General features: G+C 45.6%; 1 protein-coding gene across 3 annotated transcripts in view; it reads right to left on the reverse strand.

Moving 5' to 3' along the window:
• CASKIN2 (CASK interacting protein 2) overlaps positions 1–26663 on the reverse strand; it is a 110147-nt gene that overhangs the window by 78927 nt on the left and 4557 nt on the right. For all 3 annotated transcript variants that reach the window (XM_063120276.1, XM_063120279.1, XM_063120275.1), the window contains exon 2: positions 15798–16383. In XM_063120276.1, coding sequence (XP_062976346.1) covers positions 15798–15894 — 97 coding nt within the window. In that variant the 5' untranslated portion in view covers positions 15895–16383. The remainder of the gene's footprint in view (positions 1–15797; positions 16384–26663) is intronic.

Raw genomic sequence — 26663 nt, forward strand, 5'->3', positions numbered from 1 at the left:
CCATGTATACTTGTGATGACTTGCGTCTACTTGCACTGACGGCGTAGCTGTTCTCTGCCCACATGCCCTCATCATAAGCTACTCATGAAGCAAGCAGACCATACAGCCACATGGCAGGAGAGTGCAAAAAAGATACCCCAATTTTAGGGGTGCCCACGTTGATGGCTTCCCAGTCTCCAGTTTGTACCCTCCTGCACTAGCGGTGAAGCGCAAGTGGTAGAGTTGTGTGTGATAAGCGAAAGTTCACTACCGTGTGAGGCCAGCTTCCCTCTGTTGTGTACACAACAGAGATAGTCCCTTGCAAGTTGACAGTGACATTTAGCTAGCAAACGTCAGTCTCAGAAATATGATGCAACTACTTCTGCTGAGGAAGAGTCAAAGGGCAGCTGTGTAAAACCACGGGGCCCCTTTGCCCGAAAGGCAGCCTGCTCTTGGGGCCTGTGTAGTTGGAGCGGTCAGTCAATATTTGTTTAGCACTCACTCAACAGCAGCTGCTCCTGAGAATGGACAGTCAACTTTAACTGCTACATCTCCCCTCCCCACCCCACCCCACCCCCGGCAGGGACAGCAGCTGATATGACAAACAGGGTCCTTCATCACTGGACAAGACTGGGCGGCTTCACACTCCCAAAACAGGAGATGGTGATCGCAGAAAGCAACATGTGTACAAGGACTCCCGGCAGCACCTTTTTACATGTTCTGCTGCAATCGATGGTGGCACGGCGAGAGGAAGAAAAGGTGCTTGTTTGTGTGGCTTTATCTCTTGTCAAATGGCGCCAGTGTGTAGCCCTACCCTTATCAAGGGCTGCTAACAGCGCCTCGCGCACACACTCACGCGCACACCCACCCTGGCTGACACGTGAGTCGCGCAGTTGTTTGGCTTTCTTTTAAGCCCTTGATTGGGGTGATATCATCTACACCACTGCCAGAAGATCGGATTGCTAAGCTGGAGCGGTTGCCGGGAGGCAGTGGGCATTTCCAGACAGGCTTACAAACCGCTGGAAAGCTTGTTAATGCAGGTGGGGCTTCCACCTACAACGTGCCACCCCAGCCTCAGAATTCTGGCTCCAACCTCAAAACTGAAGTAGAGCAGGGGTGGGTGGGGTGTAGGGAAGAGCCCCACACACACACAGTTTGGGGCAGGGGGTCAGACCCCATTTCTCTTCTCTAACTTTTAGCAGTCAAGAAGGGAGAAGTGGGTTTGTTTTTGCATGTGTGTGTACTTTTGTACTTCTGAAGTGTATTTCCCTAGCAGCAACTCCAACATTGGCACACTGCCAGCCCACGCTGAGCTCTTTTAAACACACACACACACACACATTGCAGAGATATGAACATATAAAGTAACTTGGCAGATTTGACTCTTGTCAGAGACTGACTGCACTGCACCAAACATTCCAGAGAGTCCATTCCAGACGAAACCATATTCTACAGGAGGCGCTGTTGATGGAAGAGGCAATTCAATCATGAAACACAACTCGGGTGTACGAAAAGAACCTTCTCCTACCCCTTTCCCTCCTAAGAAACCCTTGAAATGCTCCTGCTATTCTCAACCTCGTGACATGCTCAACCAAAGCACAAGGAGCCCTTGCGAACACCTGACTCAGAAACTGGGGCTGCTGCTTCAGATTTGGGTTGGAGAGACGTGTGGTCCATTTGCCTGCTATCCTCACCTGCTTTGCTCCTATAAGCAACGACCAGTTCAGAAGCGGAGGGCAAATAATAGCCACAACATATCCAAAGGTAGCATACAACATTGTGACTAGAACGGCAGCTAGGAAATGTCTTCAAGCTGCACTGCCCTACCTAACCGATTGCTGCTTTTTTATTATTACATTTATTAGGGATGTGCTCCGCTTCTCCTCGAACCGGAGAAGCAGGAAGGGAGCGGGGGGCTTCGCCTACCCTTAAGGCGGAGGCGAAGCGGATTGGGGGGGCCAGCGGAGCGTGGTGAAGAGGATCGAGGTGAAGGCGGATCCTTCGCCATGATCCGGAGCTCCGCCAGAAAGGTAAGTGGGGTTTACCTAGGGTGACCAACTGTCAGGATTTCCCCGGATTTGTCCTGGTTTTTGTTCTTTCCATGGTGTCAGGGGGGATTTTCTATGATTTTCAATAATGTCCTGGAATGACACACCTTCCTCTTTAAGTCTGCCATTAGCATGGCAGGAGGGAATGACATGCTTTCTTGAGGCACATCATTCCCCCACCCCAAGCTCCAATTGAGGTCTTAAAGGGGAAAGTGGGTCATTCGTGGACATTATAGAAAAGGCCCCAATTGGAGTGGATGGTGGTGGTGCAGAATGAAATCCTTTCCCCTCCTCCACTCCAATCGGGTTCTTTAAGGTGGCGGGGGAATAACGTACTTTCTGCAGGACTCAGAAAGCTGCTTCCCCACACACACACTAGGTGTCCTCTTTTTTCGTTTCCCAAATATGGTCACCCTAGTTTACCGGACCCTGCCGCTGTCGCTGTCGCCCATGCGGCGACAGCGGCAGAGCCCGGTAACCCCCCTTCCTCCTCTCCCTTACCTGCGTCCATCCGCGGTCCCTCGGCTTCTTCAACTGAGCCCGCGGCTCAACCAGGAAGTCTAGGCCACACTTGCGGCCCAGACTTCCTGGTTGAGCCACGGGCTCAATTGAAGAAGCCGAGGGACCACGGACGGACGCAGGTAAGGCCCCCCTCCCCCTTGGTCTCTGCAGGTAAGGGAGAGGAGGGAGGGGGCCTTACCTGGCGCCACTCCCCTCCACTGCGGAGCTCTGATTTGGAGCCGGAGCTCCGCGGCGAAGAGGAGCGGACTATGGGCAGAGCGGCGCGGAGCGGAGCAGGCCGATCCGAAATTTTCAGATCAGCCCGCGGGGTGGATCGGGGGTCCGTGCACACCCCTAACATTTATATCCTGTGTTTTTTACTCTTGCAAGGAGCCCATGGCAGCTTACATATTCTTCCTCCTCTCCATTTTATCTTCACAACCACCTGGTGAGGTAGGTTAAGCAGAGAGTCAGCAACTGGCCCATAATCACCCAGTGAGCTTCATGGCTGAGAAGAGACTAGAACCCAGTTCTCTCTGGTCCAAGTCCAACACTAACCGCTACACCACACTTTTGTCCTTTTCTCTTGCACCCATGTGATTTTTGTGGTGCTACTGCTACATCAGAAGTGCAAATTACTATTTTAGGACAGAATGGGAGCATCAGTGGTGAACCTCCATGTTACCTCTGAGTACTAGACTTTGAGGATGAACAATGGATCATGGCCATCTTCACCATATGTTCCCAGAGGCACATGGCTGAGCAGGTGTCTGCCTAGCGCCTCACCTCTGAACTGCAAACCTAGTTCTGTTAATCCCAAGTGTGAGATGGCCGGCTGCTGTTGCTAAGTGGCATGGAAATGCAAGTTGTTTAGGCTCAGAGGCACTTTCTTCTCTATTAGTACCTCACATGTTCCAGGGCTAACTAGCATTGTATACCTTCTAATAATAACAACATTAAAAAGAAAACACACAAAAAACCTATTCAGCACAACATGAGGCAGAATTCTGCACTAAGGAAGTGTCCAGAATAACACATCTTCATAGGGAATAGTGCGGGGGCAGAGTAGTATTCTTCTGGGCACAGCTTATTTATTTATTTATTAAAACATTTGTATCCCGCCCTATATCACAAGGATTTCAGGGTGGTGTACAGGTAAAATCATACAAACAATATAAAACAATAAATATGCACAGCTAAAAACAAATTAAACCATCAATAAACTAAAACCAGTATAGAATTTAGAAACAGTAAGACCAATTAATACAATTAAAAGTATGTGCAGGCTTGGTGAATTTAGCCATCAAAGGCTTTGTTAAAAAGCCATGTCTTAACTTAGTGCTGAAATGAAGCCAGTGCGGGCACCAGTTGGGCCTCCAAGGGGAGGGCATTCCATAGCCAGGGTGCCACAACAGAGGAAGCCTTCTCCCACGTCCCACCATAGTATATGTCTCGCGTTGGTGGGACGCAGAGGAGGGCTCCTCTAACAGATCTCTTGTCTCAGGCAGGCATATATAGGGAGAGGCGCTCCCTCAAGTATTGAGGTCTCAAGCCGTTTGGAGCTTTAAAACGTCATTGCCAACCCCTTGAATTCTGACCAGAAGCATATAGGCAGCCAGTGCAATTCCTCTAAGACCGGTGTTATGTGGTCTCTGTAAGATGTACCACTCAGCAGTCTAGCTGCTGCATTTTGCTCTAGCTGCAACTTCTGAGTCGTCTTCAAGGGCAGCCCCACGTAGAATGCATTGCAGTAGTCTAATCAGGAAGTTACCAGTGCATGCAGTACTGTAGCTAGATTATCCCTGTCCAGGAAAGGCCATAGCTGGCAGATCAGCCAAAGCTGACCCCAAGTACTCCGGTCCATGAAGTCCAGCTGGGCTTCCAGTGACAAGGATGGATCTACGAGTACTCCCAAGCTATGCACCTGCTCCTTCAGAGGGAGTGCAGTCCCATCCAGTACAGGTTGTTTACCCAATTCCAGACTCGGGAACCACCAATCCACAGAGCTTCCATCTTATCAGGATTCAGCTTCAGTTTATTAGCCCATTACAGCCTCCAGGCTTACACTATGAACCAATAGCCAAGAAGTGTTTTGTTGAGTGACCTACTTCAGAACTATTTCACACATTATTTTATGATATGGGAGGGCTCCAGCAAGTCACACTTGTATTAAAAAGTGAAATGGAAATATACATTACAGGTTCTCAGTAGGTAGCATGTGGCTGTTCTCAAATCCTCCTGTGTGCATTGAAGTCTCCCTGAATATCCAGTTGGTCCATTGATGAGGGATTTAGTGTTTAATATCTATCGAAAACTTAGATTGTCACTGTCACACAGCCATGAAATGGAACTGAGGCAAGGCTTATATAGGTAGTGTTTAAATCAGCCTCCATTATTCCCAGCCAGAAAGGCCAGGTTAAGGAAGGCTGGCTTAGAAAGTGGCAAACATTTATCAATGGCTCCATTTCAGTTCTATGGGACATAGGTCTATAGCCCTGCCCTGCCTGGGAGAGGGAAGGATGCTGTGGTCATCAGGGGGAAACTGGACCAAAATGGTGCCCCCAAGTGCATTCCTTTTACGTTCATATATAAACAAATGACTTGTTTCCAAATTAATGAAACAACTGTGGTGCCAGTGTGGTGTAGGAAAGCCAATGTGGTGTAGTGGTTAGAGTGTTGGACTGGGAGTTGGGAGATCCGGGTTCTAGTCCCTACTCAGCCATGGAAGCTCACTGGATGACTTTGGGCCAGTCACAAACTCTCAGCCCATCCTACCTCTGGATTATTGTTGTGAGATTAAACATGGAGAGGACACCTTGGGTTCCTTGGAGGAAAAATGGCAGGATATAAATGCAACCAACCAACTGCACTTGGTGGCAGAGTTACAATGGGGTATAACCTGCTCTCTGTAGGAGACCAGATGGCCTGGTTCCCACCAGGATTTTGCAGGGCCCTCAAGTCAGCCTTCTTCTCTCTCTCCTCCAAGTATGCAGAAACACATTGCAGCCTGCAGGCATGGCTGTAGCATACAGGCTTTCCTCTGTCCCCTCACCCATCATAATGAAATGTGTTCTGGGAGCCTATTATGAAATTCAGTTTGTGCATATACACTCAGTGCAGATATTTTGCTGCCTGAAATGGCGCTCAAATTGTTGCCTCCCCCTCTGCTCCTCCACCACAAGGACGAAGCCTGGAAGAAAAAAACCTTGCTGCACCTTTCAGGGACTAATTCCTGCCTTCAGGTGCTGTCTGAAGTGGGTTGCTTCACCCTGCTGAATGGCAGGCCAGGCCCTCAACGCTAGGCCATAAACTCTCACTATCCCCTGGGTTAGAAGAGAAAGGGGCTGCTTATAAGAAAGATGAGGACAGAAAAATATGGCCAGTAAAGACCTTGTCCCTTTTAGACTAGCCCTCCCTCAGAACACATTGTGTCAGTCTCTCCCCTAGGCAGCCTGGACTCTCTGTGATACAGTGTTTGCTCTAGGTGCTTATCTTATTTTGCTAGGGATATGGTGCCGCGGATTTTAGGCCCATCAAAGGAAGGCCGCCCTATGACGTGAGTAGCGCAGCACAGCTAAGCAGGAGGGATAGACGGATAAAAAACCTTGAAGTGCAACTTCGTTGTTGTTGAAACAAATCACACATCTTTCAGTTAAGTTGATTTCATCTTGTTTCTTATTCTTACTCCTTGCTCATTCTTTGACACACACATACACACAATGTCTGCAAAAGGAATTTGGCACATGGGTCTAAAAATGACTGCTATCAGCTAGTTGAATTTCCAACTTGGCCGGATAAGAAGCAGTAAGCACAATGGATTTTTTACACACACACACACACACACACACACACACACACACACACACACACACACCCCTCTGCTGGCAGGACCTTACCCACCACAGGAGTCAACTTGGATTCCAGAGATCCCAGCATAAGAGAGAGTGCCAAGCGAACACCACTGCTGGCACACGACACAGCAGCCGTTGTGTGAGAAGAACCCCTCAGTGAGGCACAGGCAGAGTGGAGCGGCGGAAGAAGCAGTCTGATAAGACATCATTCCATTGCTGCCAATTCCAGACACTTACGACCCTATCCTGAAACTCCCTTCCCCTCCTTGTCATCCAGATTTGAAGTGGGATTTGTTTGCTGCTGGTGGGAACCTTGAACCTAATCAGGGGTGTGTGCAATGCCCAGCGCTAAAGATTAGCCCTCCTAGATGGAACGTTAATGGATGGAGATTTAACTTGCTTTACACAGGAGGGTTAGCCCTTATCCCTAATGTAAATAGAGGGGCTCATAGTCACACTGTGACTTAATATCTAGGCTCAAGAGTTCTATAGACTGGGGAGCATTTTTAACACAAGCAGTCTGGACAAAATCAAACATACCATATGCACGGTGCAGCAGCTCTTCTCTGACTGCTTGAAGGACAAGGTGACCTAGAAAGTTCTTTACTCTTTTCTGTTGTTTTTTTAGGGGAGGGGTCTATTTAACTAAGGAAATGAACTTTTTGCATGTTCTGTTTCCCCCTGTTGACTGAGGAGTTCTCTAGGCAAAAGCCACACAGGTTTGTAGCCTCTGGCTCAGCAGTGAGGGAGACTCCTCCAATCATTGCAAATGCACTAAACGGAGAACAAATTTCTTCTGATGGCCACATGGAGTGGTGGGCAGTTACACAGTTCGTTCCAGAATAGATGCAATGAAGCCACCACCACCACCCAAACAGGAATGCTGCAATGCTGGTCAGTTGCCTTTTTATTTTTTGGGAAGCACCAGTAGAAATGCCATACCGGATGATGTGATGCACTCTCATTCTAAGAGGGCCAAGAGATGGCTTCAAAGAGGATCAGCACTTGATTCTTAGTTGGGTGTGGGAGTCAGGCATAGGTCTGACCTGGGATATTTGTAGCATGATGTCACCTGGGGCAATTTGCCACTGGCCTTAGCTAGACGGGGCTTTATCCCGGGGCAAACCCCGGGATCGTCCCTGTGTGTCCACATAACGCACAGGGGATCCGGGGATAAGGGAGGGATCATCCCTCCCTTGCCCCAGGATAGAGCCCTCCACTCTGGGCCCAGTTTTTCCGTGGTCTCGGGCTGAGCCCAAGACCGTGGAATGTGTGGCCAGTTGCTGTGGATTGACCTGGCTCTGTGCGAATCCTCGCACAGAGCCAGGAGAGCTGCGCCCATCGGGTGTAGGGTGGGGGGGAGCGGGGAAATTAAAGTATTAAAAAAAACCTTACTTTTTGGCACTCGATCACTCCTGCCGCTTTAAAAAAATGGCGAGTGCAATGCCTCTCCTCCTGAGGTCGTCGCGCCTCACGTGTAAATGGTGGAGGGATCTTGCGATAATCACATCGCAGGATCTTCCCTCCTTCAGCGTGGATTAAAAAGTATGTCTACTTAAGGCCACTGTTGCAGAATCATTTGCACCTTCTTAAAATTCCAAATATGCCCAACCAACCCAAAAAATTGTGAATGAGCCATTTGTTTATATACGAATGTAAAAGGATCAGCACTTGGGAGCACCATTTTGGTCCAGTTTGCCCCTAATGACCACAGTGTCTGCAGCATCCTTCCCTCTCCCATTCATATTATGTTCCAGTTAGGGCAGAACAGGGCTATAGAACTCTGCCCCATAGAACTCAAACGGAGCCATTGACAAATGTTGGCCACTATCTAAGCCAGCCTTCCTTAATTCACTAGGTTTATCTGGATCTTCAACTTTTTGGGGTTGGTTAGGCATATTTGGAATTTTGAGAAAATAAAACCCCTATGCTCACAATTCCCAGACAAGGAAGAGCCTATTATGTGTGGGTAATACACAAAGAATAACATTGGGTGGTGAGGAACAAAAATGTAATGGTAACAAAATGTGACAAGAGTACAGATTTGAATGTATGATCCACAAAGGATTTGTTCACCTTTTTGCCATGGTGAACTCTGCCCTCCATGCTGACTTGTATTTAAAATATTCAGTGGGGTAATCCAGGTGAGCACAAATGCTTGGGGGAATTTGATAAACCAACTCAGCACATGCTCTATGATCTAGAAAATGAAATTTGGTACCCAACTTGTATTATCAATTTTTAGCCAGTGGTGTTTTTTTAGTCTACATCAAGGGAGTATGCCAGGGGTAAACAACTTGGTGTCCTCCAATGTTTTGGACTACAACATAATGCCTGACCATTGGCCATGCTGGCTTGGGTTTATGGGAGTTGTGCCGACCAGACGTTTTGGACTACCAGGTTGCCTATCCCTGATATATTCTTTTCTCAGATCCTTGCATTCTAACTCTTAAGGTATTTTCTCCTTGAAATGTCTGTTAGAGCCTTTATCAACAAGTCATGCTAGGGGACCATTTTGAGGTGGGCCAAGGAAGGCCCCAACCTCATCACCCTCTCCCTGAAAATGGCCAGCTCCATGTCATATTATTATGGATGCTGCTCGTCGACATCATCTACTTGCCCTTCCATTGACAACAATGGGGGCTAGCAGGCGGGGCCAGCCCTACCGTTAGGGAGAGTGAATCACTCACCTCAGGCAGGAGTTGCTGAGAGGCGGCAGCAAAAGCTAACCCTAAGCTAACCTGCTGCCTTCAAGTGTAGTAGAGGACACTGTCCCATTACCAGTGCTGAGTTACCAGTCCAGTTGGCTTTTGTATATGGAAAACATCATCTTCAGAGGGCACCATCTTCTCCTTTGCCTCAGGTAGCAAAACGTCTTCGGCCAATGCTAGGTGGCGACATCCAGGGAGACAAATTTGATCTCGGAGCTGCCACTTCCTGTCTCCCATGCTGATTCACTCCATGTGAATGGACTTGCGACTAGATTACAACGGCATGCTTTGATTTCCTGAGAACAGTTTACCTGGATCACCAATGCACTAGGGCGACCATATGAAAAGGAGGACAGGGCTCCTGTATCTTTAACAGTTGCATAGAAAAGGGAATTTCAGCAGGTGTCATTTGAATATATGGAGAACCTGATGAAATTCCGTCTTCATCACAACAGTTAAAGGTGCAGGAGCTATACTAGAGTGACCAGATTTAAAAGAGGGCAGGGCACCTGCAGCTTTAACTGTTGTGATGAAGAGGAAATTTCCCCAGATTCCCCATATATACAAATGACACCTGCTGAAATTTCTTTTTCAATACAATTGTTAAAGATACAGGAGCCCTGTCCTCCTTTTCATATGGTCACCCTAAATGCACTATACATGTGATTGCAACCTAACCAGTTTTTAAACTGTTTTAACATCTTCTGCTTCTTGGCAGTTTTTTCTTTGTCTCTTTTAAACACTTCTTCCACAATGTCAATCAGTAAGATTTAAATGTGCGTACATTTAAATCACACATACAAATAAGCAATGACCTTTTGCTACCCAAGGAGAATGAGCAGTTCCAAGTACAAACAAAAGGCATCCCTGTTCCACAGAATACTTTTTTTTTCCTTTGGCAAATATTGCAGTATGTTGAGGAATGGCCTAAAAAGGCAACAAATTAACACACAGTGGAATTTGGTTAAAATTAACTCTGATTTGAACAGTTCTACCAAAGTTCATATCTATCCAGTTTGGCTGGTTTTGTCTAGCACATAAAATTATGACCGAATGCATCAATTGTATACTTTTTAATGTTTACTGTTTTTAACTTTTGTAAACCACCCAGAGAGCTTCGGCTATGGGGCGGTATATAAATGTGTTAAATAAATAAAATAAATAAAATTCCACAAGTATTTTTTTAATGGGCACTGACTAGACAAAATATTCCAACAAACAAGAACTTCTATACAAAACAGCGATTATCCAAATTATGTCAAAACAAAAATTCACTAGGGAATTCATAAAGGCAAGGGGTGGGGTGGGGAAGAAGCTGAATATGACCCCAAAACAAATAGTCAAAACACTTGAAAATGTGAACTATGGCTTCTCTAATTTACATATCCATTGCTTTCAATGTTGACACACACATACGACCATAGTATTTGTCATGTGACCATAGAATGGGTTAGAACCATTTCTGGAACTGGAAAATCCACATTTGTCTCTGTTCTTATGACAATCGACTGGAGTACACAAGATTCCTAAAGCAGTGACTTCATCTCAAATTGTGCATATTGGAGAGTGGGATGCTTCCAGCTGCTTCCTTGCATTAGAACATACTAAATATAAATTCCCTTCCTTAGTTTCACTCCACAAAGCAGCAATGGCTTAACAATACCAAACGGAAGTACTACCATTGTTTTATGGGGAATAGGTGTTCCAAGAGACATGAGGACTCATTCAGAAGTCTCCTTTCCTGCCAAGGCAGCACTTATTTAAATATCTAAGAACTTTGGAATTTAGTACAATATATCCTGCTAACTAGAGAGGTGCCTCCCATGATGGATAGCAGATTCGTCCTAACAAAGAGTGCAGTGCTGTACTTCCAGATGTGTTGGAGTGCAACTCCCATCAATAGACATGTTGGCTTGAGTTGCATTCCAACACACCTGGAGTGTTGCTTCTAGATTGATCTCCTGATGGCCAATGCAGCATGTCAGGGCTCATGCCAGATATAGGGTGCTGCAGGAATAAGTTAATATAAAAGAGCCTACCCAATGCACTCACCTGCCTTACGAGACCTGCAGCAGCTCTGACATTCAAATCACAAATGGAAATCCCAAGAAGATTAAGCTGAGGTGCTAACGGATGGGGGGAAATTGCATCTTCTGCTGAGCATGCAGAATCAGCTTGCCTAACCCTGGGAATCCACATAGGGACTGTTGCAGTCTCTCTGCTGACAGTGGTTAGTCTAAAATGGGATGTATCCTTCAAATATAAATGTGTGGATCCAACATACACTAGTGCAAATGAACTAGCAGGATCAGCAGAGGTGGCACAGATATCAGCTGAATCTCTCTCTCTCTATCGGAAGGGCTCACCATTGTACTGCCAGTTTTGGCATCTCTGCTGCCGGAAACACCTTCTTAAAATCAGCGTGATTTGCATTACTTAGATATTAAATCTGCTCATACTAGGTGTTTGATTTTATATCCGGTGGCACACTCAAGTCTCATTTTGCCTTTCTTTCTAAGTCCCCAGTGAGTATCAAAACCCCTCTCCCATTAATCGTAGCTATTCAAACAGAATATAAATAGATGGAAAGCATGAGCATTTTATCTCTGCTCATTCTTTTAGTTTTGCATTGAAGGATGACAACTCAGAAAACATCACAGCAGTCTCATCTCTGATCCACTGAAAAGCTCCAGGTGGTAACTTCTTCTCCTTCTCCTCCTCCTCCATCATGATCCACTGGAATATTAGAGCAACTAAACGTGACAGAAACCATTCAGAGACGCAAGCCTTGGTGAATATCTAGCTTGCCTGGCAAACCAGAGGAAACACGGCAAAATCCGCTTGCGTTTTCAGAGGTGAATCAACTGCATGAAGAAGCTGCAAAAACTTCTGCAGCTCATGACAAGAGACTCTACAGCTCAGAGAGTCTCTTGTAAATATATAAACCCACATCATAAACATGCGTGTAAGAGAGGCACTCCAGGTCTTCCTTTCCTGTAATTTAGAGCAATGCTTTAGAATTCCAGTTGCCTCTTCCTACCTTAAAAAGTCATTGTGCTTCCATGTGCTAGCTCTGCTAAGGTGTTTGGGGAACACATCAAGAATGGGAGTGTTCTTGGAATACAAGTGAAACCTTTGATAGCTTTCAGAAATAGTCCTGCTCTTATGAGCCAGCCAAACTGAACTCTCCCTTCCCCCTCGAAAAAGGCTTGCTAGACATTATCCTTTTCAAGCGACAATAACCCCACCACCACCACTACCGCCGCCGCCTCCCCCCCCTCCGCCCCCAGGAATCTAAGGCTCAGTCTTATTTTCTTCCCTTCTCCTCTAGGGCTACTGTGCTCACCCCAACCCAGCCAACTGGCCCATTGTTAATAAGCGCGTCCAGCCGAGAAAGTGATTGATCATCAGGGAGAAAGGCCAGAGCCCTGACGGGTCGTTTAACAATTTCAATTAAAGTCCACGGCATTCAAACGCTGACAGAGGCGAAGAAAGAAGGGTGGGTTTTTTGTTTTTTTTTAAAGGGAGAATCTTCTGTTGCTGCTGTGGGTGACAGCTCCTATGGCAACTCAGCAGGGTCAAAAGGGCTCTCCCCAGAAGGTGCAAGGTTTGAAAAAGAAGGCCCCCCTCTGTTCCCTCTAAGTTGAATTAGCGAAAGTAGGAAAAGCCACCCCGCTTCCCTGTCCCTCAGCTCAGCTGCAGGATTAAATAAACTCTCCACTCCTGCCTTCCAATAATGCATGGCCCAGTCGCCATAGGGCCACCCAATAATAGGTGCTGTGACCCATTTGCGGAGCTACGTTTTTCAAGCCATGCACTGCCAGAGAATATGCCCGCCGTTGAATATTAAAGTACGTGTCCCCGAAGTTCCCGTCGCTGGGACTGGCGCTTGATTCTTGGTTACGTGCAGTGACTTTTTTTAGACACACGCGATCCCCGAGGGCTAATCAGAGAGACGCAGCTCTGAATCCACTGAGACAGCAGAAGGACTCTTAGAGGGATTTTTAAAAAACTCAGCATCTCGGCCTGTCATATGGAACAAGGCGCTTTAATGAGCGGCAAAATGCGGAAAACATTCTGCTCCCTACGTGGCATTTTGGAGAGGAGTGAGAATCGGAGCAGATCGGGGCAAAAGACTTTTGTAAGGGAGGGGGAGAATCTCCACCAGCAACGGGACGGTAGCGGTGTCCTATCAAAAGGAAAGGGAGTTGCCGGTAAAGCAGGGCTGGGCAACTTGTGGCTTTCCAGGTGTTTGGGCCCACAATTCCCATCATCCCCACCATTGGCTATGCTGGCCAGGGCCAAAATACCTGGAGAGCCACAAGTTGCCCATCCTGCAGGAGAGATTTGTAGTGCAAAACATCTGGCAGGCACCAGGATGGGGATAACTGAAGGGAACTATGGGTACCATTACGCCATGAAGCTTCTATAAAGTGCTCTTTGGTGATTAGATACAGGGTCCTGGAGGCAGAAACGTATTCGTGCCTTTCCCAAGGCAGAGGGACCACTATCCCAACATGCCTCAGCCAAGCTGACCGTTTACTTCAGAGGCATTGGTTTCTTTCTCAACTTCCTTATTTTATGGAAAGCCAATATCCTCCATTGTTCTTTTTGTCCCACAAGAGCTGCGGTCGTTCATTGCCAGTGATCCATTTAAACTCAGCATCTTGTTTCCAACAGCGGCCCTTATGACAGCAAAAAGGTGTCATGTGATGCAAGGCAAGCACTGGAAGAATCCATTCTCCTCCTCTGGCAAGCAGGTGTCAGAGACGCTCCCTGAAGTTTCTCTTGCACTTTGACCTTTGGGAGCCTTAGTAGGCTCTTGTCCTGCCCCTCCCCACCCACCCCAATCTCTTTCCTGGCAGATTATTTTAAAATCTCACCCAAATCCCTTATATCTGCCACAAAACCATTCAACAGAGCCTTAGCTTTCTGTCTCCTTTGATCCTGTTGTCCCCCCTGGTATCCCCCAATGCAATCCGGCTCCTTGTGTCAGGAGCGAGAGAAGGTCTCCCCTGTTGTAACTTCTGGGGCAGCAAAAGCATCTGTTCCTTAAGCCCAGGGCTAGTGCAATTCCCTACATCCTTTTCCCAATCAGAGGGAGCTTTGCAGCGTTTAACCCTGGCGTTTTATCTCTTCCCTGTTTTCTTAATCTTCAGTCTAGCTGTAGTTTCCACTTAATGAACACATGACCCCCAAGCTGCTCTTTACTCTCACCGAATCATTTCTTTTGATTAAACCCACCCCCACCTACAATAATATTTTGTTTAACAGGGATGCCCCAGATACATAGGCGCCCAGAGTCCTCCAGCCACAGCACATGAGCGAACACAGAGCAAGCTCCCAAACATTCCTTAGCCACTACAGCCACACAGAAGAAAAGACTGGCACTAGTATCTGGCAACCTGCCAGAGTTCAGAAGGGGAGCAGCAGAGCAGCAAGGCAGAGCTCCAACCAGCAATTCTTGACCACATGCTGCAGAGCAGGAAGGAGAAGTCGGCAGTTTCCAACTAACGCATCACCCCCAAAGAGGAAATGCATCACCCAGAAAAGGAAAGGACAAAAACAGCACATCAATTTTGCTCTTCCTTCTTACACTTCTTTCTCTGGATGACCCTTCGGACAGAGGACTATGCTCAGTAAAATAAGATACATGGCCATCCCATTTACAATGCTCATAACATTTCCAGTAAAAGTGTATGGCCACAATCCAGCAGAGTTGGGGGCACTTCAGCCCTTTAATTTTGGTTAGTTGGGACCACATCTGTGTTAGACTGAGCTAATGACTTCTCATTCACATGCTCTAACTGAAGAAGGACTGCTTCTTGCCTAACTCATCTTTTAATGACCCCAAATTCTGATCAGAAATTTCCCAGGTCATTAGGACTTGAATCCATCCAAGATCAATCTATCCTCATGGCAAAAGATATCCTGCATCAGATTTTCCTTTCTCTTCGACAGTCTCCCTGATTATCTTTGTGGAATCCTGTCTGCTTATAGTCCTCAGCCACTTCAACTTTCCAGCCCTTGGGAAGTCATTGGGATTTCATAAAATGTGAATCACAGCAGAGGCAGAACCAACTGGAATGAACCCCCCCTTTCTTTAACAGTTTAGCTATCATAATCAACATGGATTGGATCTGCAGTCCCAGAATGCAGCTATTAAAATAATCCACACACATCATTACAACAGTGCCAGGAGCCACATCCTCAGCACTGGTACATCCAAAATGGTCCACACAAACGCTTGGTGTCTGCACTGTATTTTATAGGTCCCCATACTGCAGACCCAATTAAAACTCACATAGAAGGTCCCCACTCCTGCAGCAGTAGCTTTTTGCATTCCTAGCATTGTGTTAAAATATCACATTCATCGAACCCACCCAGAGGATGCTCTGCTTGTTGCAGGCCAGCTTCCCCAACCTTGTGCCTGCTAGAAGTTTTGGACTAAATTTCTCAGAATTTGTGATCGTTAGCCATGCTAGCTGAGACTGATGGGAGATGCAAGTCCAAAACATCTGGAGGGTACCAGGTTGGGAAGACTGTTCTAGATGAACCTGTTGGTCCCAGTCTTTGGCCTGGGAGCAAAATCCCACGATCCCTTCTGCTGCATTCGCCATTAGCAGCCAGAAGACTCTTGTGACCTCACCAGTGGTTGTTGACAGATCACAGAAAATCACTGCATTGAAATGTAGGGAAATACTCACTACTTTTGGATGCCTTGACCTTAGCCACCAGTTTCTGCACACCAGGTACATCCCCATTTTTCACAGCTTGGATCAGCTCCTGCTCTCGCCCCATCATGAATGGCAACTGCTCCTCTGCTTTAGGAAGCCATCAGGGTGCTCCGTGTGTGTGATAACTAGTCAAGATAACTCCAGTGGAATGGTGGAAGGAGGGGGGAAAAGCCCAAACAAAAATATGTTCAGAAACCCCACAGTACATTAAAAAAAAAAACCTCTCTCAATTATGATAAATGCTACTGGGAATTGCACTCCTTTAAAAGGGAACAGAGAGAAGTTGAAAGCTTGTTAAAGAATTTGTAATCAATTAAATGGATGATAATTCAGTACTTAGGGAGTGAATTCCAGCTGTTGGGAGAAGTCAGGAATGAGAAATTAATGGTCTATGAAAAGGTCCAGGCAACAGAAGGGGTTATATTTAGCTTTCCTTGCTAATTCAGGGTGTCCCAACAAATCTCCAGTTCTTCCTAGGCAGATACCAGGCCCATCACAAGTGGGAGGTATCCTTTGGGTCTTCAGGTCTGCACATCCATTGCAGTTGTTCAGATACCTGTGAACACAAAGGGCAGAATCAGATTTCAAAAAAGCTGCTGACTCATTGGAATACTGAACTAAAACAAACCCTGGATTTCAGCAATGAATTATGCAATTTGCTTGTTTTCACTTCATACATATGCCATATTCACATTAAAAAAACAATTAGAAAGATCAGAGAAGGAAGATTGGGCTGCACAAAATTGAATGAGTGTTAGGTACATTGGAAAAGGAAAGGAGCCACAGGAAAAAAGAAGTAACAGGTGTGCTGAGTGCTTAGCAGGTGTGCTGAGAAAAGTAATCCCCCGAATACTACAAGCACCACTTAGTTTTTCCTTTGCTCTCAAAGACTTCAGCAGAAACTTGTTAGACATTTTCACTTTTTTCGCCCTGTTACAGCCTTGAAGTCTAGAAACGTGCTCTATGAACACTAATTCAAGTCAAGAGTCTCCACATTCTGCAAAAGCTATCTGATAACATGACATCCGTGATGTGATTGTAGCCATGCACATTCCTTATAACAATTGTCTTATTCATCATCATCATCATTATCAACAACAACAGCAGCAGCATAGTAGCCACTTTTGCTAATATTTATTGCAGGGATGGGAAATTTATTTGCAGGGGTGGTTGGGAGGGCCCTTTCTCCCTCCCCCCACCCCCCACAAACCCACTGTGGGCTACTTCCAATTGGAAATCTACTAGCAGTGGCAAGGGACCATGCATGGGCTGCAAAAACACACACACAACAACAACCAATGGGGGATGCATGTGGCCCATGGGCCTCAGAATGCTCACCCCAGATATAATGTAAAGAAAGACATCAGACCATCCACATGGCAAGAAAGGAGAGCAAAGGTCAAGCCACCCACAGGATAAGAAGGGAGAGGCAGAAAGAGAGCGATGAAGACAGGTGTGTGGGGAAGCCATATGGCCGGAATGGCCACATTTGGACCATGCAGGCATTTGTAAACAGAAGATATTAAAAAAAACCAGTCAGTCACCCCTTACGTCAGCTCTGAAACATCAAGAACCAAATACAATAATTGAACTGGATGAAATGTGGTTGCAACTTAATGGCTGCTACTGTGCAGTTTTGTTTTTAATACCAAGACAAACATAAATACCCGAAGCCAGGCTGGAACTGCTTCATGACAAAGCAGACTTCACTGAAGGACATAGCAAAGGAAGAGGGAGGGAGCAACCTCCCCTGTCCCACCACCTACAGAATTTTGCTAGCTCTTTGATGCTGCTACGATGTGCCCCCAATTAACTGTCAGTAGTGCACCCCCTGCCCCATGTGTGATCACGGCATCAACTTTGAGACATGGGATCTGGGAAGGGAAGGAAGTTCCAAGCATCATTTCTTTGTCCTGAAACTTGGGATATATGAGAAATTCGGGTCAGTTCAGTTTTGAACAGATGCTACCCATTTTTGTATCTCCTGGACCCAAACATGGATTCAAAAACAATCTGTGGCCAAACTCTGCACATTTCCAAGTGATTCGCAGCCCATATTTGAAAATGCAACTGAAACAAATACATGCTTCTGAAAAATGTGTTCAGCATGCTTTAATCAATGGAAGAACAATAAATACATTTTTAAAATGTGCACACCTGATGCATACATTTGGGGAAATGCACATGAAAATGCGCACACTTTTTTCTGTAAAAACAACAACAAAGCTCGAATCTGATGAGGACATGAGTCGGAACACGCTTTGAGGTGGAAGTCGGAGAACCTCAACAAGCTCAGTTTTTGCTGGTGCCGCACATCCCTCCCTGAAACTAGGAGCTGTAACCCCCCTCAAACAGCCCACCCCAACCTAGATGTTTTAGACTACAAGTCCCATTGTCACTGACCACACTTGCTGGGGAAGATGGGAGTTGTTGTCCAAAACATCTGGAAGCATCCAGGCTGCCCTAGAATGTGAATCTACAAATGTTTTCTATCCAAGTGCTCTTAAAATAAATGCAAATGCATAAAATCAAGGGACTCTTTGGATTCGGTCCATTTCTAAAATATTGACTATAGAGCAGAATCACGGAGTCATTGGAAGCCTGGGGGAAGTTATTTTAATGCAGGTGGATCCTCTTCTGCAGAATGAAAGATTTTGGGTAGCAGCTGATCCATCATCATTGCTCTCACTAATCTCTTTCAGCATATAAATTACTCTGGTTGTTATGATATTGCCCCATATTTCTAGCACACAGAATCTTGGGAAAATTACACAACTGCCGCATGCTGCTTACTTTATTTCTGCCTTTAGTAGGTTTTATTTAATAACTCTTCCCCCGCACACTCCCTTCCTTAGAGCTAGGGAGGACTTGAACTGAAGCTTGCACAATGCTTGGAGATTTTCAGATAAAACAGGTTACTTGAAGGTAAAAGCAGTACAGATGTAATAATCGTATAGGTAGAGATGGAGGTCAGTTACCATACTGATCTACTCACTTACATAATCACTGTTAGAACATTCTCCACCCCCTTATGTCATCCCCCTTGTAACGGAACAGTATTAGATTGCTCTGTGGAATTAATCAACCTTCCAATTTATTTCCCTGAATCAGGAGAACTCGACAGTCCCCAACCCAGCATAGAAGAACTAAGGCCTCAGCTAGATGAGGGCAGTCAGAGGGAGGCAATCTCATGATTTTATGATTGCGAGATCGTCACCCTGGTTTACACGTGGCGCACGACATTGTGCCCGCCATTTTGTGTTGTTGTTTTTAAAGACGAAGGAGTGCACGAACACTCGTACTCAAAAGGTTAGTTTTTTAAAAAAATTAAATTAATTTCCCTGCTCCCCACCCCACACCCAATGGGCACAGAGTTCCTGAGGAGCTCTGTGCCCCGTGCATGGCTCCCGTCTCCTTGTGGTTACTTGCGAGGAGCCAGGACAAACCACGACGCGTGCCTACATGTTCTTTGGTCTCAGGATCGTCCCAAGACCGCAGAAAAAGTGGGCTACAACTGTATGGCGATATCCTGGGGCAAGGGAGGGATCATCCCTCCCTGCTCCCAGGATGTCCTGTGCGTCATTTGGACACACAGGGATGATCCCAGGGTGATCACCGTGATATCGCCCCATCTAGCTATGGCCTAAGTATCTGGGCTTGAGGTAATCAGCAGAGCCCCACTTAGTAGTGCTGAATGTAATGTGTCTTGACTCCTTCCATACATGCCCATTCAAATCTACTGTCCAACTGCATGTACTCATTTCAAAAGGCCCTCTTCTTCTAGCTTGGGGCTACTCATTAGCCACCACCTTTTCTATTCCACTTTTTGCGTCTTACTACTAAGTAATGTCACTAAACAGTAGTTGTCCTGAATTGGGCCCTTAGGATCCTGCATCCTAAGGCTCAGTTTCAGATCTGGAGGTAGAGCATACCTTAGAATCGAAGAAATACAGTATTTCAGTAGCCATGTTAATATTAGGATTGCAGCTTATAAATCGTCAAATCAAAGGGCAGCCATTTGAATATACTAATTTATATGGAAAGGTGCAGTAGTTGTTGTTATTGAAAAGACTGTGACCAGGTAACCTGTGTGCTCTGCTCAGTCTGCTGTCCAGGTGCTAGATGTTGATGGGCAACTATTTCTGATGGTTCTTTATCTTTAAACTGCTATTGGATTGGCCAGCCCCTCAAATAGAGGCCATTCCTCTATAAAGGGGGACAACTCGCCACCTTAGCACCCATTGTTTTCCCCCAAAAAACCAAAGGGATTTGTACCTTTGCATACCTAGTACATAGATCCATGTCATTATTTATAGCAGTGGTTATTTAGGTCTGCTTCAGACATGGTGGAAATTCAGGACAGAAGCAGGAAACGCTGCTGGCTTCCTGGCTTCATCCCTCGCCATCCGACCAGGACGTTTGCATCTTGCCTCTTCCCCCTTCCGTAGTCAACATCTTGCTCAAAGGTGCCATCAGCCCAGCCCAAGTTCACCAAAACAGCAGCTGTTACCACTTCAGACTGGAACACTGAAGGTGGCAGCAACACACAATTGAATGCTCATTCACATAAAAAACTGCTGGCACATTAAAACAACAACAAAAACAATGCTAGATGCCAGGGACAAAGGCTGTCTCTTAGTGACACTAAACATACTCAACAACTCCTTTCAGTTGAAACCAATTTCACAGCTGAAATTGGTGTTCATTTCTTTTAATGGCAGGGGAGGGCACCTTGGTGGGCATCAAGAACAATAGCTTGGGGTGCATTAGTGCTCCCGGGTACCACATTGCCTACCTTAGTCTCTTTCCTTGACTTGCTATTAACCAAATGCACAAATAATTCTTTTTGGCCGTAGGGAAGCATTCGGGTATGAAACTCCCATTTTGCATGAAGTAGTAAGGTCCAGGTAGAGCTGGACATGAGCTGAATCACAAGGTGTGTCTGTGTGTGTGTGTGTGTGTGTGTGTGTGTGTGTGTGTGTGTGAGAGAGAGAGAGAGAGAGAGAGAGAGAGAGAGAGAGAGAGAGAGAGAGAGAGAGAGACTTCCTGAAACAGCACACATCCCTCCCGCTGCGTCCTTGCTTCCCCCCTGCCCTATCCAGACGGCTTATGCATTTATCAAATAAGGTTTCCAGGCATGGCAAATCTTATTCATGTTACAAAGCTCAAGAACTGCATACTACACCAAAAAAACATACAGCTACAAGGAGGCGGCAAATTACATAACACACTGATAGCCTGGTCTGAACTCCACCACTATCCCAACTGAACAGAAAGTTTATTTTCCCCCTTCTGGACAGCACTGTCTAAGTATCAAGTATGTCACTCAGGGAAACGTTATCCATGTTGCCTTTTTCTAGGTGAAAAAAGGATCTGTTTAGTCCACTTGTGAATGTTGCACGCAGAGGTCATCTCAAATTCCGCAAGCAGAGACTGCAACTGTGGGCACCTCGTCATATCATTATGGCTGAAGAACTAATCTCAGCTCCCCTCTCATTTGCCGGGCAAGGACTTCAGTGCAGAGGAACTGGGTCACTGAAATCCATGAGGCAATGAAGAACACCTTCAGGTCCATGTAGCAAGGACCTGGGGCACCAGCTGCCAGGATGCAGTTGCTAGCATCCTGTGGCCTTGCTCACACACCTGGATTCATCACTTAAAGATCCCCACATTAAATGATGGCCTGGCTTGTATGTGTGAAAGAGCTATTATAGACTGAACATCACAAACAGACATCTTAATATCACTGCAAATGCAATCGCTTTCAGTGGAAGCAGTTCACACACTCAGCTGAGAATTATGAAGGGCCAAACTGGACGTCACACAGGAGATGCACATAAATGTCTCTCAGTGATTTCCACATGGTCCAAGAGATGCATGCAGCCCCACTGGCCTTCCCCCCTTTTTTTTTGCATCCCCCCATTTGTCCCATCGCTGCAAAGATAATGGCCTTGTCTCATTGCTTGTCTTTGAAAAAGAAAAATAACCGACCCACCAAAGCAATTGAAATAACATCTGCTGAGCCCTCCTGCTTCATTCTGCATCTTTCTGGTGAACACACATTTTTATGGAACAAAAACACCTAAACTTGGACCTTCAGCAGTCTAATAAAAAATAAGTTGTTATAGCGGTTTTAAATGTATGTGTATATTGCATGTTTTTGTGGTTTTGAATTTTTGTATATTGTTTTTAAGTGTTTTTATCTCATGTGAACCGCCCAGAGAACTTCAGCTATGGGGCGGTATACAAATGCAATAAAATAAATAAGTAAATAAATAAAAAGCCCTCTTTTAAAGGAAAGTTGGCAATTTGTGGCTGAATTTTGGTGGCTCAGTGGCAGGAGCAACACAAAATTGCTCACTATTGCTGCTGCTGAAATTCATGCGTAAACCATTAATTTTCTTTTAAAAAGAGGCTATTTCCCCTATGCCACTGGATTTCAGTGTCACAGCAGTGGCAGGGCAAATGGGGGCAGGGGTGTAGCCTCTGCTGGAGTTTGGGCAGGGGTGTGTGTCAAAGTAGCCCCATGACTATGGATATTGTCCACCCTTACCATAAAGGAGTGGTATGGAAGAGGAGCTGCCACCCGTTCCCTTCCAGCCTTTTCGTTATTCAAAATCCCTTCTCTCCCCCCACCACTTTCTTCTTCACCTAGTGGGAAAAATAGTCTGGGAAAGGATGAGTTGTCAAGTGATGTGGCAGTAAGTCAAAAGAGAATTTCACAAATCCATGGAAGACAGGTCTAACAGCAGCTATTAGCTGTGATACCTAAATGGAACCTCCAAGTCCAGAGGCAGTATATCTTTCAAAACCACATGCTGATGGCAATGAGCTGGGAAGGGCTGTTACCTCCATTCCTTACTTGTGGATTTCCTGGAAACCTGTGGCTAGCCATGGTTAGAACTTAGACAGATAGGGTGACCATATGAAAAGAAGGACAGGGCTCCTGTAGCTTTAACAGTTGTAGAGAAAAAGGATTTTCAGCAGGTGTCATTTGTAGGCAGACAACATCTGGGGAAATTCCCTTTTCATAGCAATACTTAAAGGTGCAGGTGCCCTCGTCTCTTTTGTATCTGGTCAAGAGGGTAGGAGTCCTGCAGCTTTAACTCTTATGATGAAGACAAAATTTCACCAGCTGCTACATGCATTCAAATGACACTTGCTGAAATTCCCTTTTCTATACAACTTTAAAGATACAGGAGCCCTGTCCTCCTTTTCATATGGTCACCGTATAGACAGACCTTCGGTCTGATCCAACAGAGCTGTTCAGTAATGGGCATTCATGAGTAAACCAGCCTTATGATTATTATTTGTGAGAACAACTAAAGTCTGTGCAAACAAGTGGTGGTGGGAATCCTTTAATGTACCTGCTTTAATAGAATTGTATCCACCCACCCCCACCTGGCAGACACAGAGATGGGTCTTCAGATTTAACTGGACTTGAGCTATTGCACTGGGATTTCAGGCAGATTAAAGGAGGTAACTAGTAGCATATGGTCATTCCCCGGCTGATTTGGGTGATGAGCGAATTGCAGAGCAGCAGGAGCAGCAGTAGAGGCGGCAACACCAAGGAACTGAGGAAGTGACAATCCCACAAGACTTGCTAAACTAATCCGGGTGCCGGGCTTAGTTGATAAAAAGTGAGCAGGTGCAGCTGAAGCCTCTTTGTTAATCACACCCCCTCACTTCCAGGTGCAGGGAGGCTAATTGTAGTTCCTCCTTGCTGAGAGGAAGGCATTCAGCATATGTTCAGAAGCACTCACTTCATTCTTACTTCACAGATTCCAGGGTTTCTTTATTATCTATCTATCTATCTATCTATCTATCTATCTAAGTTATTACATTTATATCCCCTATTTTTCCTCCTACAAGGAACCCAAGGCTGCTTACATAATCTTCCTCCTCTCCATTTTATCCTCACAACAATCTTGTGAGGAAGATTAGGCTGAGTGTCAGTGACTGGCCCGAAGTCACCCAGTGAGCTTCATGGCTGAGTGGGGACTAAAACTTGGATCTCCTGAGTCCCAGTCCAACACTCTAATCATTCTATCACACTGGTTCTTGTGGCAAAAAGCCTTATTCACTGTGGTTAAAGCCGTGGTTTAAGGTTTCTTCTGAACACAGCCTGGCTTTCTGGCTTAACAACCATGGTTAAAGCCATGGTTTAAAGTGTCTTCTGAACGGGCCCTCTGTCTCAATCCTGGTAAACCCTGGCTTAAAATAAGATCTCCAGGGTGATCAGACCTTTGATATCAATTTAGAAGCCCCACCCCAAGGACAACTCATTGCCACCTTGGGGCCTTGAAAAATCCTCACTAGACATTGTCTTACCCTCTCCAATATATAGAGGGTAATCTCCAGCATTCAGCATTCCCCAAATTGAGCCAAAGCAATGAAAACACTGGAAAATGTGAAGAATTTAAATGTGACGAATTTAAAAGCTAACATGAGTGCCACCCTGAGTTTCTTGATGGTTCCCCAGCTTTTGCGTGGTTCCCCTTTCCACTTCTAAAATGTTGAAATGCCTCTGGTAAGGTTTAGTTACTGGTAGAAAGAGCATAAAGTGACCATATAATGGTGTCTTTGGTATTTTGGCCCTTGTTCCTAAAAAGAAGAAGAAAAAAGAAGAGTGGTCTATAAAAGAGATGCCAGAGCTGTGCCACATTCTTGGACATTTAAACATGCTAGAAATCCTGTTTCTGCTTGACGATCCTCCGCTAACGTTTTCCCTCAAGTTTGCTTGCATCTGCTTTGCAGACTTCCTGAATGGAGAAACACTCAGCAGTGGCAATGGGACAAAGGAGAGCCAGCACCTTATGCTACCTGTAAGGAGGGGTCCCCCCTGGTTTTTTGACCCAGACCCCAAACTGAGAAGGGTCTGACTGATCACTGGCACTGGTTTCTGCATACTTCAGTTCAGAAGCTGCAGCTGGATAACCGGAACCAGAAGGTTTGAACATATAAGACTGATTCTGGCCCACTTGCATTGGATGCCTATACAATTCCGAGCCCAATTCAAGGTGCTGGTTTTGATCTATAAAGCCTTACATGGCTTGGGACCACAATACTTTTGTAAACCACTAAGACAGCTTCAGCTATGGGGCGGTATATAAATGTAATAAATAAATAAATACCTGACGGAACGCCTCTCCCGACATGAACCTACCGACATGAACCTGCGCTCTACATCTAAGGTCCTCCTCCGAGTGCCTCCTCCGAGGGAAGCTCGGAGGATGGCAACAAGGGAGAGGGCCTTTTCAGTGGTGGCCCCCCAATTATGGAATGATCTCCCCGACAAGGTTCGCCTGGCGCCAACATTGTTATCTTTTCAGCACCAGGTTAAGACCTTTCTCTTCTCCCAGGCAGTTAACAACATGGGCTGGGTTTATTTGTTTCTAACTGACCCCAGAATAGATGTTTTTACAAGGATACTGTTGTTTTTATGCTTCTTATGTTTTTAAATTTTGTATAGTTATTTTTAATGTTTACTGATTTTAACTTTTGTAAACCGCCCAGAGAGCTTCAGCTACGAGGCGGCATATAAATGCAATAAATAAATAAATACTTAACCTGCCCCCTCTGCTTTTTCATGAGGCCATCTTCCCTTCTTTTGGGAAGAATAAACTGAGAGGTGAAGAGCGCCACGAATCTGGGCAAATTAACTGCCAGAAGTCAACAATGACTAATCCCTATTAGTACCGGTAACTTAACACTCTCCACTTTCCATTGCCACACAAATCCCCATTTCCTTCATGTTTGGACAAACCTGAGAATCCTCCTCAGCTGTTTACAACCTTTGCTTGGAGGTATTTTTTCTAACAAGATACACAAGCTGAAGACAGAAGTGTCACCTTAGCTGCTAATGTAGAAGTGATAAAGCATAATCCCTATCACCTCCCCCAGATTCCTCACAGCATTTGAAGGGTAAACTGCGGAATAGCTGATGGCAGAGGGGGCACTTTCCTTTTCAGATGTTAATCAGGCACAACAGAAAGATTTAAATGTTCAAATGGTCTTGGGATGGGAATAAAATTAACCTCCTGACCACTGAGAATTAGGAGTGAACTTGACTCAGGAAGGATCTAAAGAGAAAGAAGAAAGTATTTAAGAGTGATTTACACAGCCACACAGATTCCCAGGAATTTGAAATTTTGAAGCAGACCCACACCCCAATAGAGCTATGGTTATGTCAATAGACTGGGCCACTTATCCTATAACTGTTGTGAGGAAAGGATTAAAAGGATAGTCAGAAATCCAAGAAACCACTCTATCACAACTTGATTGCCCTAGGAGACCGAGCATATATCGAGTCATACTAACCATGAAACCATCACAGAGTGTTTGCTCTCAGTCACACAGAGGACACATACCTGAAGTTATGTGGGGGTGAATTCATATGACTAGGTAACAAAGACCGTGCATTCAGATGCACAGATGATCCGATAAACCGGTGGGGTGTGGGTGGGGGAAATGAATGCAAAATTATATCTCATCTCAGTTAAAGATACAGTAGACTTTCAAGAGATGTGAGCTGAGCACTTGCAAACAGCAACAAAAAGGACATCTGGCACTGGCAAGGAAGCTCTCCACACAATAGGGTGGAATCATATGACGTTTCGTGCTAGATGATATCATGGGGTGCAGAGTCAAAAATCTCCATAAGGAGGTAGCAGGGTCATGCTTAAGGATCACCCCCAGCTTCAGATGGTTTAGGACAGCCTTCCCATTCTCAGACCCTCCAGCTGTTTTGGACTACAACTCTCATTAGCCCCAGTCAGTATGCCCAAATGACTGGGGATGGTGAGAGCTGTGGTCTATTATTATTATTATTATTAT

This window comes from Elgaria multicarinata, chromosome 3 (assembly GCF_023053635.1).
Source record: "Elgaria multicarinata webbii isolate HBS135686 ecotype San Diego chromosome 3, rElgMul1.1.pri, whole genome shotgun sequence".
Taxonomy (NCBI): domain Eukaryota; kingdom Metazoa; phylum Chordata; class Lepidosauria; order Squamata; family Anguidae; genus Elgaria; species Elgaria multicarinata.